The following is a 16,121-nucleotide window of genomic DNA, read 5'->3' on the forward strand; positions in this document are numbered from 1 at the left end:
AAACTCAGTTTCGAACTAATAAGCAAACCAAAGGCAAACAATTTAACGAGCCGTCTATTAAAACTGACACATTTGAAATAGGTACATGTCGTAAATCCGTGACAATTTCGGGAAAGAATCAAATCTTTTGATCATGAAATTGAAGGCTCATTTGACTTTCTTCTTTAGCGTATTAAGACTTTCACATTCTCAGAGTATAATGACAACTTACATTTTCCTTGCGGACGGAATAGGGCGTTCTCAGCAAGTTGGATTCGCCGAACATGTATTTACGGGGATGCTGCAAGCAAACCGCAAAACGGTTGCGTGACCAATTTTTATTTCCGGAATTGAGAGCGGAAGTTCGCCTGTACGGACTTCTGTGGCTGGAAAATCATGAACCCTTTACATCATGCTGCTGCTAAACATTTCAAACCAATGATTCTTTATAGTTTCAATATCAATTTTTACATTTCATACCCTCAGCTATATTCTGCGGTGATAATTCAAACCATTTTTCTATGTAAAGTCAGTGAACCACTCGTAAAACATGGTCTAGCGTCTGAATCAGTTTCAAAACTGTCATCACCTAGCTTTTTTTTTTTTTTAAATGATTCAGCCCGTTTATTGCCTTCAAGACGCTAGTTGGACCTACTTTTTTCCCAGTGTGTTCATCGACTTGAAAGACTCCAGTTAGATAGTTTTCTGTGCCACCGTGAGACTCTTTCTTTGTAAACCTGCTTACTTTAGAGCCCATCTCATCTGTAGCATAGAGCCATGATCCTCCACTGATATAGAGGCTCCTACATCAACTATTTCTGGTAAGACACCAGCACCACGCTCCAGTTTGGTGTTTCCTGTTGCAGAGCATACTGGTGTTTCCTGCAGTCCAGATGTTTTTCTAGCGATGAGTATTGTTGAAAGGACTTGACACATCCCTCTTCTGGAAAACAGATCTCTTCCTTCTTCTTTACAATTTTCATGGTCGTCTCTGTTGTTTTTGTTCTGTGGAGCCTCTTCTAAGACCAGTTTTTGCGTTGGTTTACTCCTGGCTTTGGCAGTTTGGAAAGATACTTCAGCACTGGATCTCCGTTTCTGTTTGTTTAACTGAGAAAGGTTCCCAACTTTTAGACTACAAACAAATTGTCTCAGTTCGCTCAAAACAAACAAAAACCGACACCTGTTATTAAATTGGTACCGACCTTCTTAATCAAATTCATTCGAACACAAATGATAGCTACGGCGTCATCATTTGTGTTCATTTATGATCATTTCACAAGGTTTCCCTAGGGCAACACCGCGAAACTTTTTTTGTTTCCTCGGTTAATGATTTTTCTACAGCGATCACAATAGTCACTCTTTCACCTTCATTTGTTTTTTAAACGGGATTCTGTTTTTCTCTCCTTATTACTGCGTTGATATCTAATAAAATATCGCTAAGATCCACTCGTCATTTGTTCAGCGTTCCAATTCTGTAATTTTAAATTTCACCTGAAGCGGTATTTCACAACACCCGCTTCATAACATACGTTTTTGACGAAATGTACTGAAACGAGGAACACCGGAACACCCGAACATCCCGGAACACCAGAACACCGGAACATCCCGAACACCGGAACACCCCGGAACATCACGGAACACCGGAACAGCCGAAGCGCCCCTGAACACCGAATTTCATGGTGTTGTTTTGTTTTCCCATTACAGATCATGTAAAAAATAAAATGTAAATGTAATTTGGTTACCCACGAATAACGAAAGAGCTTAGGGCTCGTTATAAAGTGTACGTGTGTGACATCCAATTTGAAGTTAGAAGTGTTTGTTTTTGTGGAGGGAGGAAAACCGGAGAACCTAGAGAAAAACAAACAACAAAATCTACCTTCAATTGACGGTGGGTCCGGCAAGCGAACTCGTGTCACATTGGTGAGAGGTGAGTGCTATTTCACCACTGCAGCTCCCCCTATGTGATCATAGTCTTGAGGAATTTTCAGATAGCATGGTAATATTTTGTATAAAGGTAAGAAGATCTTATCGAAATTTCAGCTCTCAAGCTGACTCCGCAAGAGAAAATTGAACTTGAAGTTATACATATTTCAGTTAAAACGGACGTTTCCCGTAACTTGAAAACACAATAACACTCTCTTAAAGAATTCTTACGAGGTTTGACATTAAATTTCTAAAGAATGCTTGGGGATTTAATCGCGGAGTAACCTAGAGAAAAACGAATTACAGTGAGATGTTCTAAATAGTATTCAAAAAGTTACTGTGCTGTGAGAGGATTTTTAGTAAATAATTTTTGCATTTATAATTGCTCGAACTTTGAGCGGAATCTTTCTTAATTTGTTCAACGACCCCTTTGGCTATTTAAAACAGTAAAAACGCCTAACAATAGGGGCTTGTAATTGGAAAAAGCTAATTATCTCTTTAAAAGCTAGAACGTCAACAACAACAACAACAACATTTATTTATACCACAAAGAAATAAGATAAGAAACATTAAGTAATATATTAAGTAACATTAAGTAACATTAACTATATATTTAGTGCCTGCTTCTAAGCTCTTTCGTCTTACGTGGGTAAACAAATTACATCTAAATTTTATTTCTTTACACTGTCAAATTCGGCGTTCCGGGGGTGTTCCGGGGGTGTTCCGGTGTTCCGTGGTTTTTCGGTGTTCCGTGGTGTCCAGGTGTTCTGATGTTCCGTGATGTTCAGTGGTGTTCCGGTGTTCCGGTGTTCCTGATTTTAGTACATGCCGTTTTTGACTTGAGGTCTCTTGGTTCCGCTTTGGTTTGCTTTCCAGTTCAAAACTATTGTTTTGGCAAAGAAGAGTTAACGAAAGGCACTCTAAGACCATTTTTGAGGAAAATGGAGGCAATGAATACGCACAACAAAAGCTATAAAAGTCCGAAGCATGCTAAACAAACAATACCACCGCTATGTCATGGGAAATGATTTTGCACGATTAGTTCACGAACCAAACGAGACCTTTAGGAATACAGTTTCCTTTATCACTGATTCGAAGACAAAAAGTAAGATTCTACATGTTAATGGAGGGACTTAATATATTCTGCTTGACTTTTTAGGTGCTTCTGCTAAGTGTAATGTGCGTCGCTGTGTCGTGTAACACGCAGGACAAGTTGAAAAGACAGCGCAATTTATCCAACTTTAAAAATCAATTCCCTCGCTCTGAATCATTTCCCCAAAAAATCCTTTAGGGGTCTAAAAGAACAACTCTTTGACTTTTAAACGCTAAGTTTTCAATAAATTATATGCAGTGCCACATGCTAAACTAATAGGATAATTTTAGATAAGTTTTCTTCTCGATAAAAATAGGTCGATCAAATTAAATTAGATTATAAAAGTAAATTGTCGAGAATTGCTAAAAGTTGCTTTCACGGTGTCTTTTGACATCGTTCTACAATATGTGTTTGATTTTATTGCCCTAGAGTGTTTAATTTTATAACGCGAGGCGCCTTGGATCGCCCTTAATTTCGCATTGAAAAAGCGGCGTTTTCACAAAATTAAGTGATTATCGATTTTCTCCAAAACTAATCGATATTTAGCAAAATGAGCTATGCAGTGTTTTGTTTTACATTAAGGTCTACCTAACATGAGATTATGGGCCAAATTTAATGTTGAGCTGTTGCCACGAAATTTTAAAAATGTTTGATTTTTGGTAACACTTGCTCATAATAGCGATATCTAACCTACATCTATTAGATTAGAACTTTGAATGCTCTACCACTGAGTACAGAAGCGAAAGGCTTTTGTGATAAATTTCGGATACAATGCGCGCTGTCATTGGTTGAAAGAGTGTGCTCCATCAGAGTACAAAACACGGCGCTGACCTAAAGCTTTAACGCTATCTGCCAATTTGTACTATTTTCAGACACTTCCCGGACAAGCTTAGTGAGCTGGCAAGTAGCAACAGAAAAACCAAACTAAGGTTTGTCAACATGCCAAGCGCCGTAATTGACGTTACTATAACGTAAGCAGGGACGGAAATCCTCTAAGAGAAAACAAAATGGACAGCAGTCCGAGTTTTGAAGGCTTTCGCAGTTTGATTGTAAGCTTACGTACGTAAGGTAATAAAATAAAACACACCAGACACTCATGTGGTATATAAAGTTTCGTGTTTAAAAACAAATATTAAGAATAAAACAGGAATGATGGACAATATAACCAAACCAGCATAACTGTTAAAATTCACACAAATCATGACGGTGTCAGAGCGACTGTGATAATGGTAGGATCCATCCCGTCTAGCTCATAATGACGATCTCCGGTCATCGAAGCGAGCATTAGAAACTACATCGTCCACTCTTCGAGTGAACTGAAATATGAGCTCGCTCTGCTATCCTTTGCGATGGATGGGTTGAGTGAAAGGCCACATCAGTCTCAGCGGTCGAGTTTTACGAGGCTATCAATCTTCGTGTTCCTTTGAATTGGGCATTCGTTCACTCATAGAACTCACGCCTGGAGCAGTTTGTTTTCTACTTATGATGTGAAAAAACTTGCTTGTTATTTTGGACCACAATTCGGCTGGATTTCACCAAACATTTCACTTTCAGAGTCCGTTTTAAGACTAAAAAACTTTAAGAAAGTTAGGCAAGAGTGTTCAAAAATTCGACCTCCCGAAATATTTTGTTTTTTTACTTTGATGGTTTGACATTTTTCCACCTTTAGTCTTGTTCAACCAATCTAAATACTTGAAGTATCCTAACAAGGATTCTGATTGGCTTATTGCAGCGTGCTTTATGCGAGTATAGAGCATGCTCACGACGCTGTTGTTCGCTTTAGAAATATACTTTTTTTTTTAAGAATTGAAAGTAATGCGTGGGAAATTTGACGGAATCATTAATAATAAAGTGGGGAGAAACACGCTTCTCGAGAGCTCTAGCTGCTTCCTCATTGCTTTACAACAGAACAGAGCACTGTCAAGGCTTCTCTATTCGTCAAATAGGCTAGATCGTTTAATTAGGTCCATAGTGACAACTTGAAGAGAAATTCTGTCGCAGTAATTAATTAAATTGACTGATTTCTTTTACAGGAAAATTCCTAATGGAGTATACATTGGGTCAGTTGAACTATTTTAGAATATGGTACGTAGCTTTTGAGTTGATTCCAGAGGGACTACGGACAATTTTCAAAAGAGAATGGGATTCCCGCTACAAGAAAACATATGGAGAATGGCGAGAAACACCAAAAAACGGTATTGACTTCTTCAACAACGAAAGTACAAGAGGTCAAACGAGGAATGCATGTTATTTATCAAAAATAAAAAATGGAAACACAGCGGAATGGGACTGCAGTTGTCTGTTTTTTGCGATCCTCTTCTCAGATAGCATTAGACCAGCCCTCAGCCCAGCGGTCTGGACCGATGTGGACATTCTTCGCGAGATCCGAAATGACATTGCTCACACGTGTGCGGCCCAACTTGTCGACGCTGAATTTCAGATATGCATGGGAAAGGTGATCAATTCATTTAATAATTTGGGTCTTCCTGTCCATAAAGTTGAGGATATCAAAAACCAAAGGAGTTTTCGAACAGAAGAATTAAACGACATGGAGAAGAAAGTTCAAGATCTCAAAAGCGAATTGGTTCAAACCACGTGTGATTTAGAAATGACGATAACCGCGCTGAAAGATGTGCAATCAGAACTTCGTTCTGCGACAGAAGAAAACAAGACTCTCACTTAAGAGATGAACTTGAAACTTGCGTCATTTTGTTCTCTGACATCTCTACCACCACACAGAATTGTGCCACGTTCGAGAGAGGTGACAAAGATTAAAGAGAAAATGGAGGAACTTTACGTGCGCAATCCAGGAACGATTAGCACGATTTATATTTCTGGAAACCCTGGATGTGGCAAAAGTCAACTCGCTCGTCAAGTTGGAGACGAATTCTTTCGCTCCCAATCCAGAGCTGACGATAGTCTAGATTTTGTTTTTACTTTGAATGCAGAAAGCATCGAAACACTTGCTGCTTCTTACCTTACTCTCTGTAGGCATTTTCTGGTCAGTGAATATGCTTTGACTAATCTTGAGACAACAAGAAAGGCGAACCAGAGCGAAACAATCCAGCAAATAAAGCGCTTGTTATTGCCTAAGATTAAGAAGTTTTCTCACTGGCTAATAATTGCTGATAATGTGGTAACCTTAAAGTTGGTCAATGCCCTTCTTCCTCAGGCAGCCATGAATGAGTGGGGATACGGTCAAGTGCTGATTACTACTCAAGATACGACTACAGTTCCCTGTTCGTATCATTTATCCTTCAGTGAAGGAATGCAACCGGATGATGCAGTGCAGCTCTTGAAGCAAGTATCTCAAATTGATGACGGACGGGAGGCCGGAAATGTTGATAAAGTCCTCGATTATCAACCCCTGGCTTTGGCAGCTGCTGCGTATTACGTCCAAACTGTTGTGCAAAATAGGTCTCCGAACTTTGGTTGGTCGGACTATCTAGAAAAATCAATTGGGGGACAGCATGAAACGCCGGATGACCTTCTCGCCAGTCAGAGTTATGCTTATTCTAAATCCATGGCAAATGCAATGGAAATGGCCATTGAAAGAGCTGCTGACAGTAATCACGTTTTCCAACACTTGTTTTCATTTCTTTCACTATGTTCATCAGAATTAATCCCACTCGAGGCTGCTGTTAAATTCGTAAAATTTCGAAATCCGATTCTGCCAAAGGAGCTGATACCGGAAAAGATTGTAAGATCTTCATTAGTACTTATTTCAGCAAACGTAGAGGCTGGAGCTACATATTTGCGTTTACATAGCATTGTACACGAGGTTCTCAAACGACGAGCAGATCGTAGTCCAAATTCCAATGAGAAAGATCAGGACATGGCAGCAGCAGTAAAAACATTTCAGTCTTTCCTACAAGATATGGGAGATCGTAATATCTCCCGAAGTGAACACCTTCGTTTGCGTTTAAGTCTACTGGTCTCTCATTCTAAATGTCTATTTAAGAGGATGTCAAGTTACTTGTCAGACTGCAGTTTTCCAGGGGAAATTACCGCCTGCGTATCATTGAATGAAATTGGAATCTGGCTACGGTGCCTCGGGAGAGCTTGTAACGAAAATGGCGATTTTAATTCAGCTAAAGAAATCTTCGAGAAAGAACTAATAGGATGCTCTAACCACTGAGCTACAGGAGACTCTATGGTGAGCAAGGGTCAATTAGTGGGTATTGACTGGAACCGCATCACGCGGCTACACAGCCAAACATCAGCTAGCGCATAGAAGCTCACTAACAGCATCACGCTGTCACATTAAAGCATCACATGCATTAAAGCATCACATGCAGCCAACCATCCTCCAAAGTGAGCGTGTAGAAATGAAAATAAACAATTTAAAAAATCGAGTTTCCGGATGGGATTTGAACCCACGACCCTCCGTGATCTAGTCGTGATCTATGCGCCAGCTGATGTTTGGCTGTGTAGCCGCGTGATGCGGTTCCAGTCAATACCCACTAATTGACCCTTGCTCACCATAGAGTCTCCTGTAGCTCAGTGGTTAGAGCATCCGACTAGATCACGGAGGGTCGTGGGTTCAAATCCCATCCGGAAACTCGATTTTTTAAATTGTTTATTTTCATTTCTACACGCTCACTTTGGAGGATGGTTGGCTGCATGTGATGCTTTAATGCATGTGATGCTTTAATGTGACAGCGTGATGCTGTTAGTGAGCTTCTATGCGCTAGCTGATGTTTGGCTGTGTAGCCGCGTGATGCGGTTCCAGTCAATACCCACTAATTGACCCTTGCTCACCATAGAGTCTCCTGTAGCTCAGTGGTTAGAGCATCCGACTAGATCACGGAGGGTCGTGGGTTCAAATCCCATCCGGAAACTCGATTTTTTAAATTGTTTATTTTCATTTCTACAAAGAACTAATAATTCTTAAAAAGATTTTCGGTGAGGACCATCCTTCTGTAATTACGAGTTACAACAACTTGGCAGACGTGTTTTATAACGCAGGACAATACACTGATGCCAAAGACCTGTATGAGAAGTCACTGACTCTTTGCAAAAAGATTTTCGGTGAGAAGCATGCTGATGTAGCAACAAGTTACAGCAATTTGGGCCGCGTGTACTTCAGGGTCGGAAAGTTTCCTGAAGCTGAAAAACTCCACGAAAAGTCCCTGATAATTCGAAAAATTGTTTCTGGTGAGGCGAGTGCTGACGTAGCAACATGTTATAGTGACTTGGGACTTGTACATTACGATAGTGGAAAAAACACTGAGGCTGAAGAGCTTCTCGAAAGGGCACTGAGGATTCGTAAACAAATTTTCGGTGAATGGCATATTGATGTGGCGACAAGTTATAACAACTTGGGTCTTGCGTACTTTAGGACTGGACAATTTGCGCGAGCTGAAGAAATCTACGAGAAGGCAGTGGCTATTTATGAGAAAATGTTCGATAAAGAACATGCTGACGTAACTGTAAGTTATAGCAACTTGGGACTTGTGTACTACGACAGTGGTCAGTATATCAAAGCTAAAGAGATCCATGAAAAGGCACTGCTGATTCGTAAAAAGATATTCGGTGAAAACCATGCTGATGTAGCGACAAGTTACAACAACCTGGGCCTTGTGCATTTTAAAACTAGGCAATTTGATCAAGCCAGAGAAGTCTTCGAAAAAGCGGTGGAGATTTTTAGAGAAATTTTCGGTGAAGAGCATGCCGATGTTGCGAGAGGTTATAGTAACGTGGGACTAGTGTGCCATCACACTGGGCAATACAATGAAGCCTCAGAGTTTCACCAGAAGGCCCTTGTAATTCGTGAAAAGATTTTTGGGGAAGAGCATACTGATGTGGCGACAAGCTATGAAAACTTGGGTCTGATAAATTCTGACACTGGACAATACCCAAATGCAAAAGTTTCACACGAAAAGGCTCTTATGCTTCGTAAGAAAATTTTCGGTGAGGAGCATGCTGATGTAGCGACTAGCTATGAAAACTTGGGACTAGTGTACCTCAACTCTGGAGAAAACATTAAAGCTAAAGAGTTCCTCGAGAAGGCGATGATGATACGCAAAAAGATTTCCGGTGAAGAGCATGCTGATGTTGCAAAAAGTTACAGCAACCTGGGAATTTTTTACAATGCCGCTGGCCAATACACTGAGGCCGAGAAGTTCCACCAAAAGGCTCTAATGATTCGTGAAAAGATTTTCGGTGAGGATAATGATGATGTGGCGACGAGTTATGACAACTTAGGCCTACTTAAATACTGAGCAACATGCTAAATCTAAAGAGTGCTATGAGAAATCAATTATCATCCGTAAAAGAATTCTAGGCGAGGAACTTGCTTCTAAAATGACAGTTGACAGCAACTGATATCATTATCTTATTTTTTATCTTAAAAGAGTTCAGGATATGCTGAAGATAACGTTTCTTTACTTCTTCATCTTTCACTGGTTTTTTCATTCTGTTTTTTTAATGCTAACGATAACATGTGGCAAGTTAAAATTCCAAAGGAAGGCTCTATGGAATGCCCAAAATTATTTCAGTCAGACGACTGCTGCTTTTAGTCGCGATGAAAAAGGGCGACACCAGATAGGTTAGTGAATCAACGTTCGAATCAGATTGACCCATTTAACTCTGCAATAGGCCTCGATGACTTTGATAGTCGCATCAGATAAAATCCAGTGCTCCCTAATAACCACCTTTTCTCAGAGCTTTATTGCAAAAAAGGTATGATCTTTCGATGTTTGCCTGTAGGTCTTTGGATCATTTGAATTAAATTCATCTTCGAATCCAGTTTCACTGCGAAGAAGTGACCAATAAATTGCTTTGTATGCTTCAGTCATTTCCCTCTCATTGCGTGGTCAAGGTTTTACTTGTCAAACGTACTTTGAACAATTTGCAGCTCTTAAAAAAAGCCATTTCATACACTACAAGCAACGTAGCAAAACGAAGGGGGGAAATGGGGCAAGGGTGAAGGAGGAGGTGAATGGCGGTCCCTCTACCCCCAAGTAGATAAGTGACAGCGTACGACAATTATCTGGCGCCGATTACTTGCTTTGATTGGTCAGCATATTTTACGCATCTTGGAGTGATGAAGTAATCTAGGAGGGGGCTCTCCTATAATAGTTATGTTTCGTCTTCATAATTCACTTTGATGTCTTCCAAACCCCATATACTGTGAAAAATATACATGGAACTAGAAACTCCAGCTTTTGCGTTATTGTGCGACATTCGAGCAATGCTTTCTATCTCTCTGAAATCTTTGATTCGAACAATAACAGAGGAGCAATCCCCGTTAATTTTCTGCGGAAATGACCGACGGTTGAGTAAAAGCTTTTTTAGAGTTCTCGTAACCTAGCTTAATTATTCTTCAGGAAATCATAGACCAAAACAAAAACATCATCGAACTTAGGAAAGAACAAAAAAGCTTTAACCAGCAGTGACCACAAAGGAATACATAAACTTTCTAAGATGCCTTTTAAGGTGGAAAGATCATTCGCCAGATGCGTGTTACAGTCTGAGGATAAAGAAACACCAACGAAGTCTTTTGGCTTCTGGTCCCTCGCCGTTCGGTCAACTGGTGTTATACTTTTTTTATTAACAATGTAAGAATCTAATGTAAATAAACTCTGATGTCATTTCCCGAATCCTATGCCACATGATTTTGAGTGTGATGCCCAAAGTGTTTACCTAAAACAAACATTCACATTCAAACTTAGCTCAAGTATAGAACTTTTCCGGGGAGCATTGTTTATGTTTTCATTTATATTTTTATTCTTTCTTTTCTTTTTTGTCTTTATTCACCTGTTTATTTTTATATTTACTTACCGCAGCAGAACTGACGAAACCTCTTTCAGATCAAAGGCTTCATACTTACCTTTATCAGTAAACAAAGGGTTTCGGCATATCGGAAACAACGTTTTGGCGAAACACTTTCATGTATCTAAGCGATAATTAATTGATACGATCAAATAAATCAAAATAAGCAACTTCATCCCACAAAAACTGTTGCATTCCGTCTAATTTTATAGTTCCTCTGTGTAATATGTTACAGTTTGATTATTTTGGTTTAAGCTAGTGTGCCTATTCGATGTTCTTTGTGCTAGTCGTAATTTAATATAATCATGTTTTGACAAGTTAAATCATGCACCAGTGTTTTTTTGAACTGATGCATCACTTGAACACTCTCCATTTTAAGAAAAACCCACGTGGATATCACGTGAACATCCTAAGATCTGAGTAAGTACAAACGCCAGTTTCCTGTACGTCGAAGGTAAAGTAGATTTATGTCAGAAGATATGCAGCTGCTGCCAAAGTATTTATTCTGTTGAGGCAGGTGAAGGAGCGGGGGGACAGCAAAGTAGAAAGGTTTTTGCGTTTTGAACTGATGCAAGAGTGTTAAGGAATGTGCATTGATTATCCACATGTTCTCTGACTACTCATCTTTTATTCGCTCTAAACGCTGTATTCGATAAAGTGATACCTCTTACTGGAGATTCTTCAATTGAAGTTTCTGGTTTCTGTTTATTCAAAAGAAGATTTTGGTTGACGAAGCAAATGACGGTCGCAAGTGAGCATGAGCAAGACCTTTTAATCCAGAACTTAATGATAAGTCCATATAAAAGGTAGAATGAATATCAATTGCAATCCCTTCTGCAAACATCGAGTTATTATTCCCGCCTAATTTATCATTAGCGTATGACAAATCTAAAATGCTCTTTCATGGCCTTACTAAGCGTCGGTTTTGTACAGAAAGTTTTAATTTTAAAGTATGACGTTATCTATGATTTCATTGACTGAAAACGAGCAACTCAGTCTCAGCTAAAAGGTGAAAGGCCCTAATTTTATATATGATTGACCAGTATTTTATCAACCACTTAGGAAATAGTTTCAGTTTTCAATATTAAGCGCCTCAACTTTTCAGTGCTCTTCCTCTCCTACAAAAGGTCTTGTTGGGTCTACCAATGTAGACAAGGAAGCAAGAAATATATCTGTGTTTTTCTGTTTAGGTGTTTTTCTGATCCTTTGGCTAATTTTAAAAGAACGCCTCGAGGTCTGATCTGAAAAATTCACACATTAACTTGATAATGACAAGAAAAAGAAAGACAAAAAGACAGAAGTTAATCAGTAATTGCTTTAAAAAGTTTTTTAGTGGTAACAGGACTAACAGTGTAAAATTTACTAGTTTTTAAATGATTTTGTTTGATAATTGTTGCTAACAAGATTATCTATACTATGGGCAGCTGTAACCGCCAAAAATGCATACAAAATGAACGGTTTAGACCTGAGAATTTTCGCTTACTTAGAAAGTTGTCCAGTTTTTAATTTGTACCTACCGCCTCACAAATGGTGATTACACCAATGATTCTCTTCATTCTAAATAGGAGACTTTAATTTATACAGGCTATTGCAGCAAACAGACGAGCCAACTTCCACAACTTCAAAACATAAATTTGAATTTACTTATAATTAGGATTACTTTCCTTGCCATTTATCGGCTTAGCCGACTGGAACAACAAAACTGGGATTTCTGACTTAAATTGAGGCTTTGAGACGTTGGGGAATCTTCTCTACAACGGTAAACATTAATTTCGAGTGCTGATATGTCCCCGAAGTGCTGTTCAATAGAAGCGTTTGTTTTGAAGTCGTACAATTTTCAGAATTTCAACACTAACGTACACAATCTTCTGGTAGTAAATTCTGGTAAAAACAAAAATTTAAGTATGGTAAAGCTACCTCACGGGTCTCGTAAATACAATAAACTTTACGTTTTTTACTTCGTTTTTCGAACGGTAAATATTATTTGTAAGTTTCAATATGTCCTAAAAGTATTGCTCAATAGGATATTCTAATTTTAAAATCAGTTCATTTTAAAATTTTAAACTAAAACCTAGCCTACAAAATGTTCTGACCGTGAATTCCGGTAAACAACATTTCTGTCAGGAATACTGAATCTAATACGCGGTCTCGTACATGCAAGAAATTCGTTCATTTTTCGCTTCTGAGTACAAAATTTACAATACTTTGAATAAAACTTTGGTCTCGAAATGTTTTTTGTTAGTTTGTGCCAACTCAGTAAACCTGACACAACTTGAATAATTGTGTAACATTTTGCAACTAGAGTTTCTCTCTGCTACGCCTCGAGCAACTCTGGCGCTTCTCTCCTGCTCTCCAAACTTCCTGCGTGCATTTATAACTCGATATACCCACGCTAAGCATGAACTAATTCTTTACAAAGAACATTAAAAACTACATTTATAACAAGTCGTGCTACACTCACACTCAGCAGGACAGTATATGTTGGTTGGAGGACAAAAAAGGATTGAAAGTTTTTTATTGAAAATTTAGTAATAATAATAATAATAATAATAATAATAATAATAATAATAAAATCGAAGGCTTTGTGTGATGGAGTATTCGTTAAGCGGCCATCTCCAGTATTTAGGAGCAGTACCTGTAGACATTGGGTCCAGAAAAATATAACAATAAAATAAACCCCAATAAAATAATCCACATTCAGTCAAGTGAAGCTTGGTGTTTACATCCAACACCTGTTTCGACGAAATAAATTCTCTGTCAAGTACAATGGAAAAAATAGAGGCTCTTCAAGTGCCTGTCAAGCGATTTAGTCATTATTTTGAGATTTTCTTCCTGAAATCTCTCGATTTCGTTGCCAATTTCCTTTTCTAGACACCAATTTTTCAATTTCTCAATAAAGTGCCACAGGTATCATAAAGTGAGACGCTTATTTAAAAGTGCGACATAACTTCCCATCGATAAGCATGATGCAGGATGATTTTAACACAGCTATAACATACAGGAGGCGCAAGTCCTACCAATAATTACCAAGAGCTAATATGGTGAAAATTGTTGTGTACGCTCAGCCGTTGATCAAAAACATTACATAAACAGTTCTACTTCGGCTGCAAGTTCCCATTCGAGTTTAGCCGAGAAGTTTCAAAACCTTCAACATTGATTTTCCGATGGTAAACAATACTCATTTTGAAAAAGAACGAGATTGTAACTCTTCCAAGCGACGAAACTAGCTTTGGAGTTAACGATAACTACCTATTTCTAATTTGTTTTCTTCTAATGCAGTTCCCGCCTGCCGGATTCATCGAAGAACTTCCAGTGAATACCTGCGCTGAGATCAAAGCGAGTAAAGGCGACCAGATACTGACGGGAAGTACTGGATTTACTCTGAAGAGAAAAACGGGGATTATCGAGTCCTTTTGTAAGGCTGAATTGTTTCGCTGAATCAGTAAATTCATTGATCGCTCCACTGCCTCCTGAAAGTAATGTTTTGTTTGATCTCGACATTTTGAAACTCCGAAAAGTATTAATCTCGCCGCAGGGTTTTGCAAAAAAGAGTGAACAACAGTGAAAATGGGTTTGTTATTAGTGATATCCCGAAAAGATAAACCGGAATGCTTTTCGGAGGAAAGAGATCTGCCACACTTTGCAATAATCGTCGCATTTTGTAATAAAAAGCCGTCGCACTTTGTAATAACAAGTCGTCGCACTTTTTAATAAAGTAAGCTGTCACACTTTGTATCAACAACACTTGTCGTAAATTATAATAATAGATCACTGCACTTAGTAATAAAGTAGGCTGTTGCACTTTGTAATGACAGGTCATTACACTTTTTAGTAAAGTAAGCTGTGGCACTTTGTCATAACAGTTCATAGTACTTAGTAAAAAAGTAAGCTGTCGAACTTTGTAATAACACTTGCTCTATTTGTAGTAAACTTGATATACATGATTGGAGGGTCAGTAGACCCATCTTAACCATTATCCCTGTCAATAACGATAAAATGAAAATCATTATAATTATTATTATTATTATTATTATTACTAGTTTTATTATCATTATTAAACGAAGCGTGTATCCATTAGCTTTTTTTAGATTGTTTATCTTGTTTTTTAATACATTTTCCAATTTTTAAGCATTTTATCATGATAATAATATTGATAATAATGATAGCAACATTAACAAAATGATGAAAAAATAGTAAAAAGAAGAAAAGGAAGAGAAAGAAGAAGGAGAAGAATTAGAAAACCATCGATGTTTTCTCGAACAGGCGCCCTCCCCCAAATAAGCGCCCACCCCTTAGACCAAAATGTCTAAAAGCGCTCCCTTCGTATAAGCGCCCCCCCCTCACTATCTAAAGTTAGCAGAGTTACGAAAAAACTTGGGTTTATTGCCAATTTATTTATAACTTGTGAAACTGCAACTACAGCAGAACTTCTACAGGAGATTTAGTTTTCTCCTTCCATTATTTCTATTTCCAGGTGCTTGCAGAGAGCTTTGTGTTCGTTATCTGTTCTTTTAATTTTCTTCCTATTTCTGCGCTTTTGGTAAATGGCACTAGCTTCCCAAGCATATCGAGACTATTCTCTAGCCTTCAAGGACAAGTAATTTCGAAGATGATCAAGTTATTGGGATGCTTTTAAAGAAAAACAGTTCATTAGGTATGATGGCTTATCGGAATGTTCCTGACAAACGCCGTGCGCATGCTTCTTTTTTTAAGTTCCAATTTCATTCTGGTCATACGTCATACTTCTTAGTTTTTATCTTTCGTCTTTTTTAGCAAATGAATCTTTCCCTTTTGTTTAAATAAAAGGAAAATAGTTTGAAATGTTGAATTACGCGAACGTGGATAATGCTTTATGTTTTTTTCTCTATAATGCCAAAATAAAGTTGCAGTCCGTTGAAAGGAAAACTTAATAAGGTCCTCACTCCCCCGCTCTTTTAGCTTAAGTTGTCAATAAGCGCCCGGGCGGCGCCAAGGATATAGGGTCAGCATGTCTGATTACTCAACTTGTAAAATCTCTCTAATACATTAAGTCTGCTATTGTCAGGCGAAACGCGTTTGAGATTAGGACATGTGTTAACAAGTGTCAAATAGTTCGTGCAGTTCCTCTCGTTATTATATCATTTAAAACTGCTTTAGAAACGAAAATGTACCGACAGCTATGAGAGAGACTAGTTCATGAAGTCTACTCGCACTCCGACGGATTACTTTATTATAAAGTGCAATAGTCTGTTATCACAAATTGCGACAGGTTTTTTATTGCAAAGTGCGACAAGTCTTATTAAACGCTAAGTGCTACAGTTATAACAAAGTGCGACAGATGTTAAAACGTGTTGACCTGGCAGAAAAGCTC

The 16,121-nt window shown here is 38.4% G+C and overlaps 1 protein-coding gene across 1 annotated transcript; it reads left to right on the plus strand.

Annotated features, from left to right (window-relative positions):
• Window positions 1-7,408: 7,408 nt before the first annotated feature.
• LOC148716664 (uncharacterized) lies at window positions 7,409-10,597 on the plus strand. Its single transcript, XM_088744225.1, has one exon. The coding sequence runs from the start codon at window positions 8,398-8,400 to the stop codon at window positions 9,217-9,219; it is 822 nt and encodes a 273-aa protein (XP_088600351.1). The 5' UTR covers window positions 7,409-8,397; the 3' UTR covers window positions 9,220-10,597.
• The last annotated feature ends 5,524 nt before the right edge of the window (window positions 10,598-16,121 follow it).

The sequence above is a fragment of the Stylophora pistillata genome, chromosome 14 (genome assembly GCF_964205215.1).
Source record: "Stylophora pistillata chromosome 14, jaStyPist1.2, whole genome shotgun sequence".
Taxonomy (NCBI): domain Eukaryota; kingdom Metazoa; phylum Cnidaria; class Anthozoa; order Scleractinia; family Pocilloporidae; genus Stylophora; species Stylophora pistillata.

What these genes read in the sequence shown, in the direction of transcription:
- LOC148716664 (XM_088744225.1), top strand. Translation starts at nt 8,398, where the DNA reads ATGTTCGATAAAGAACATGCTGACGTAACTGTAAGTTATAGCAACTTG.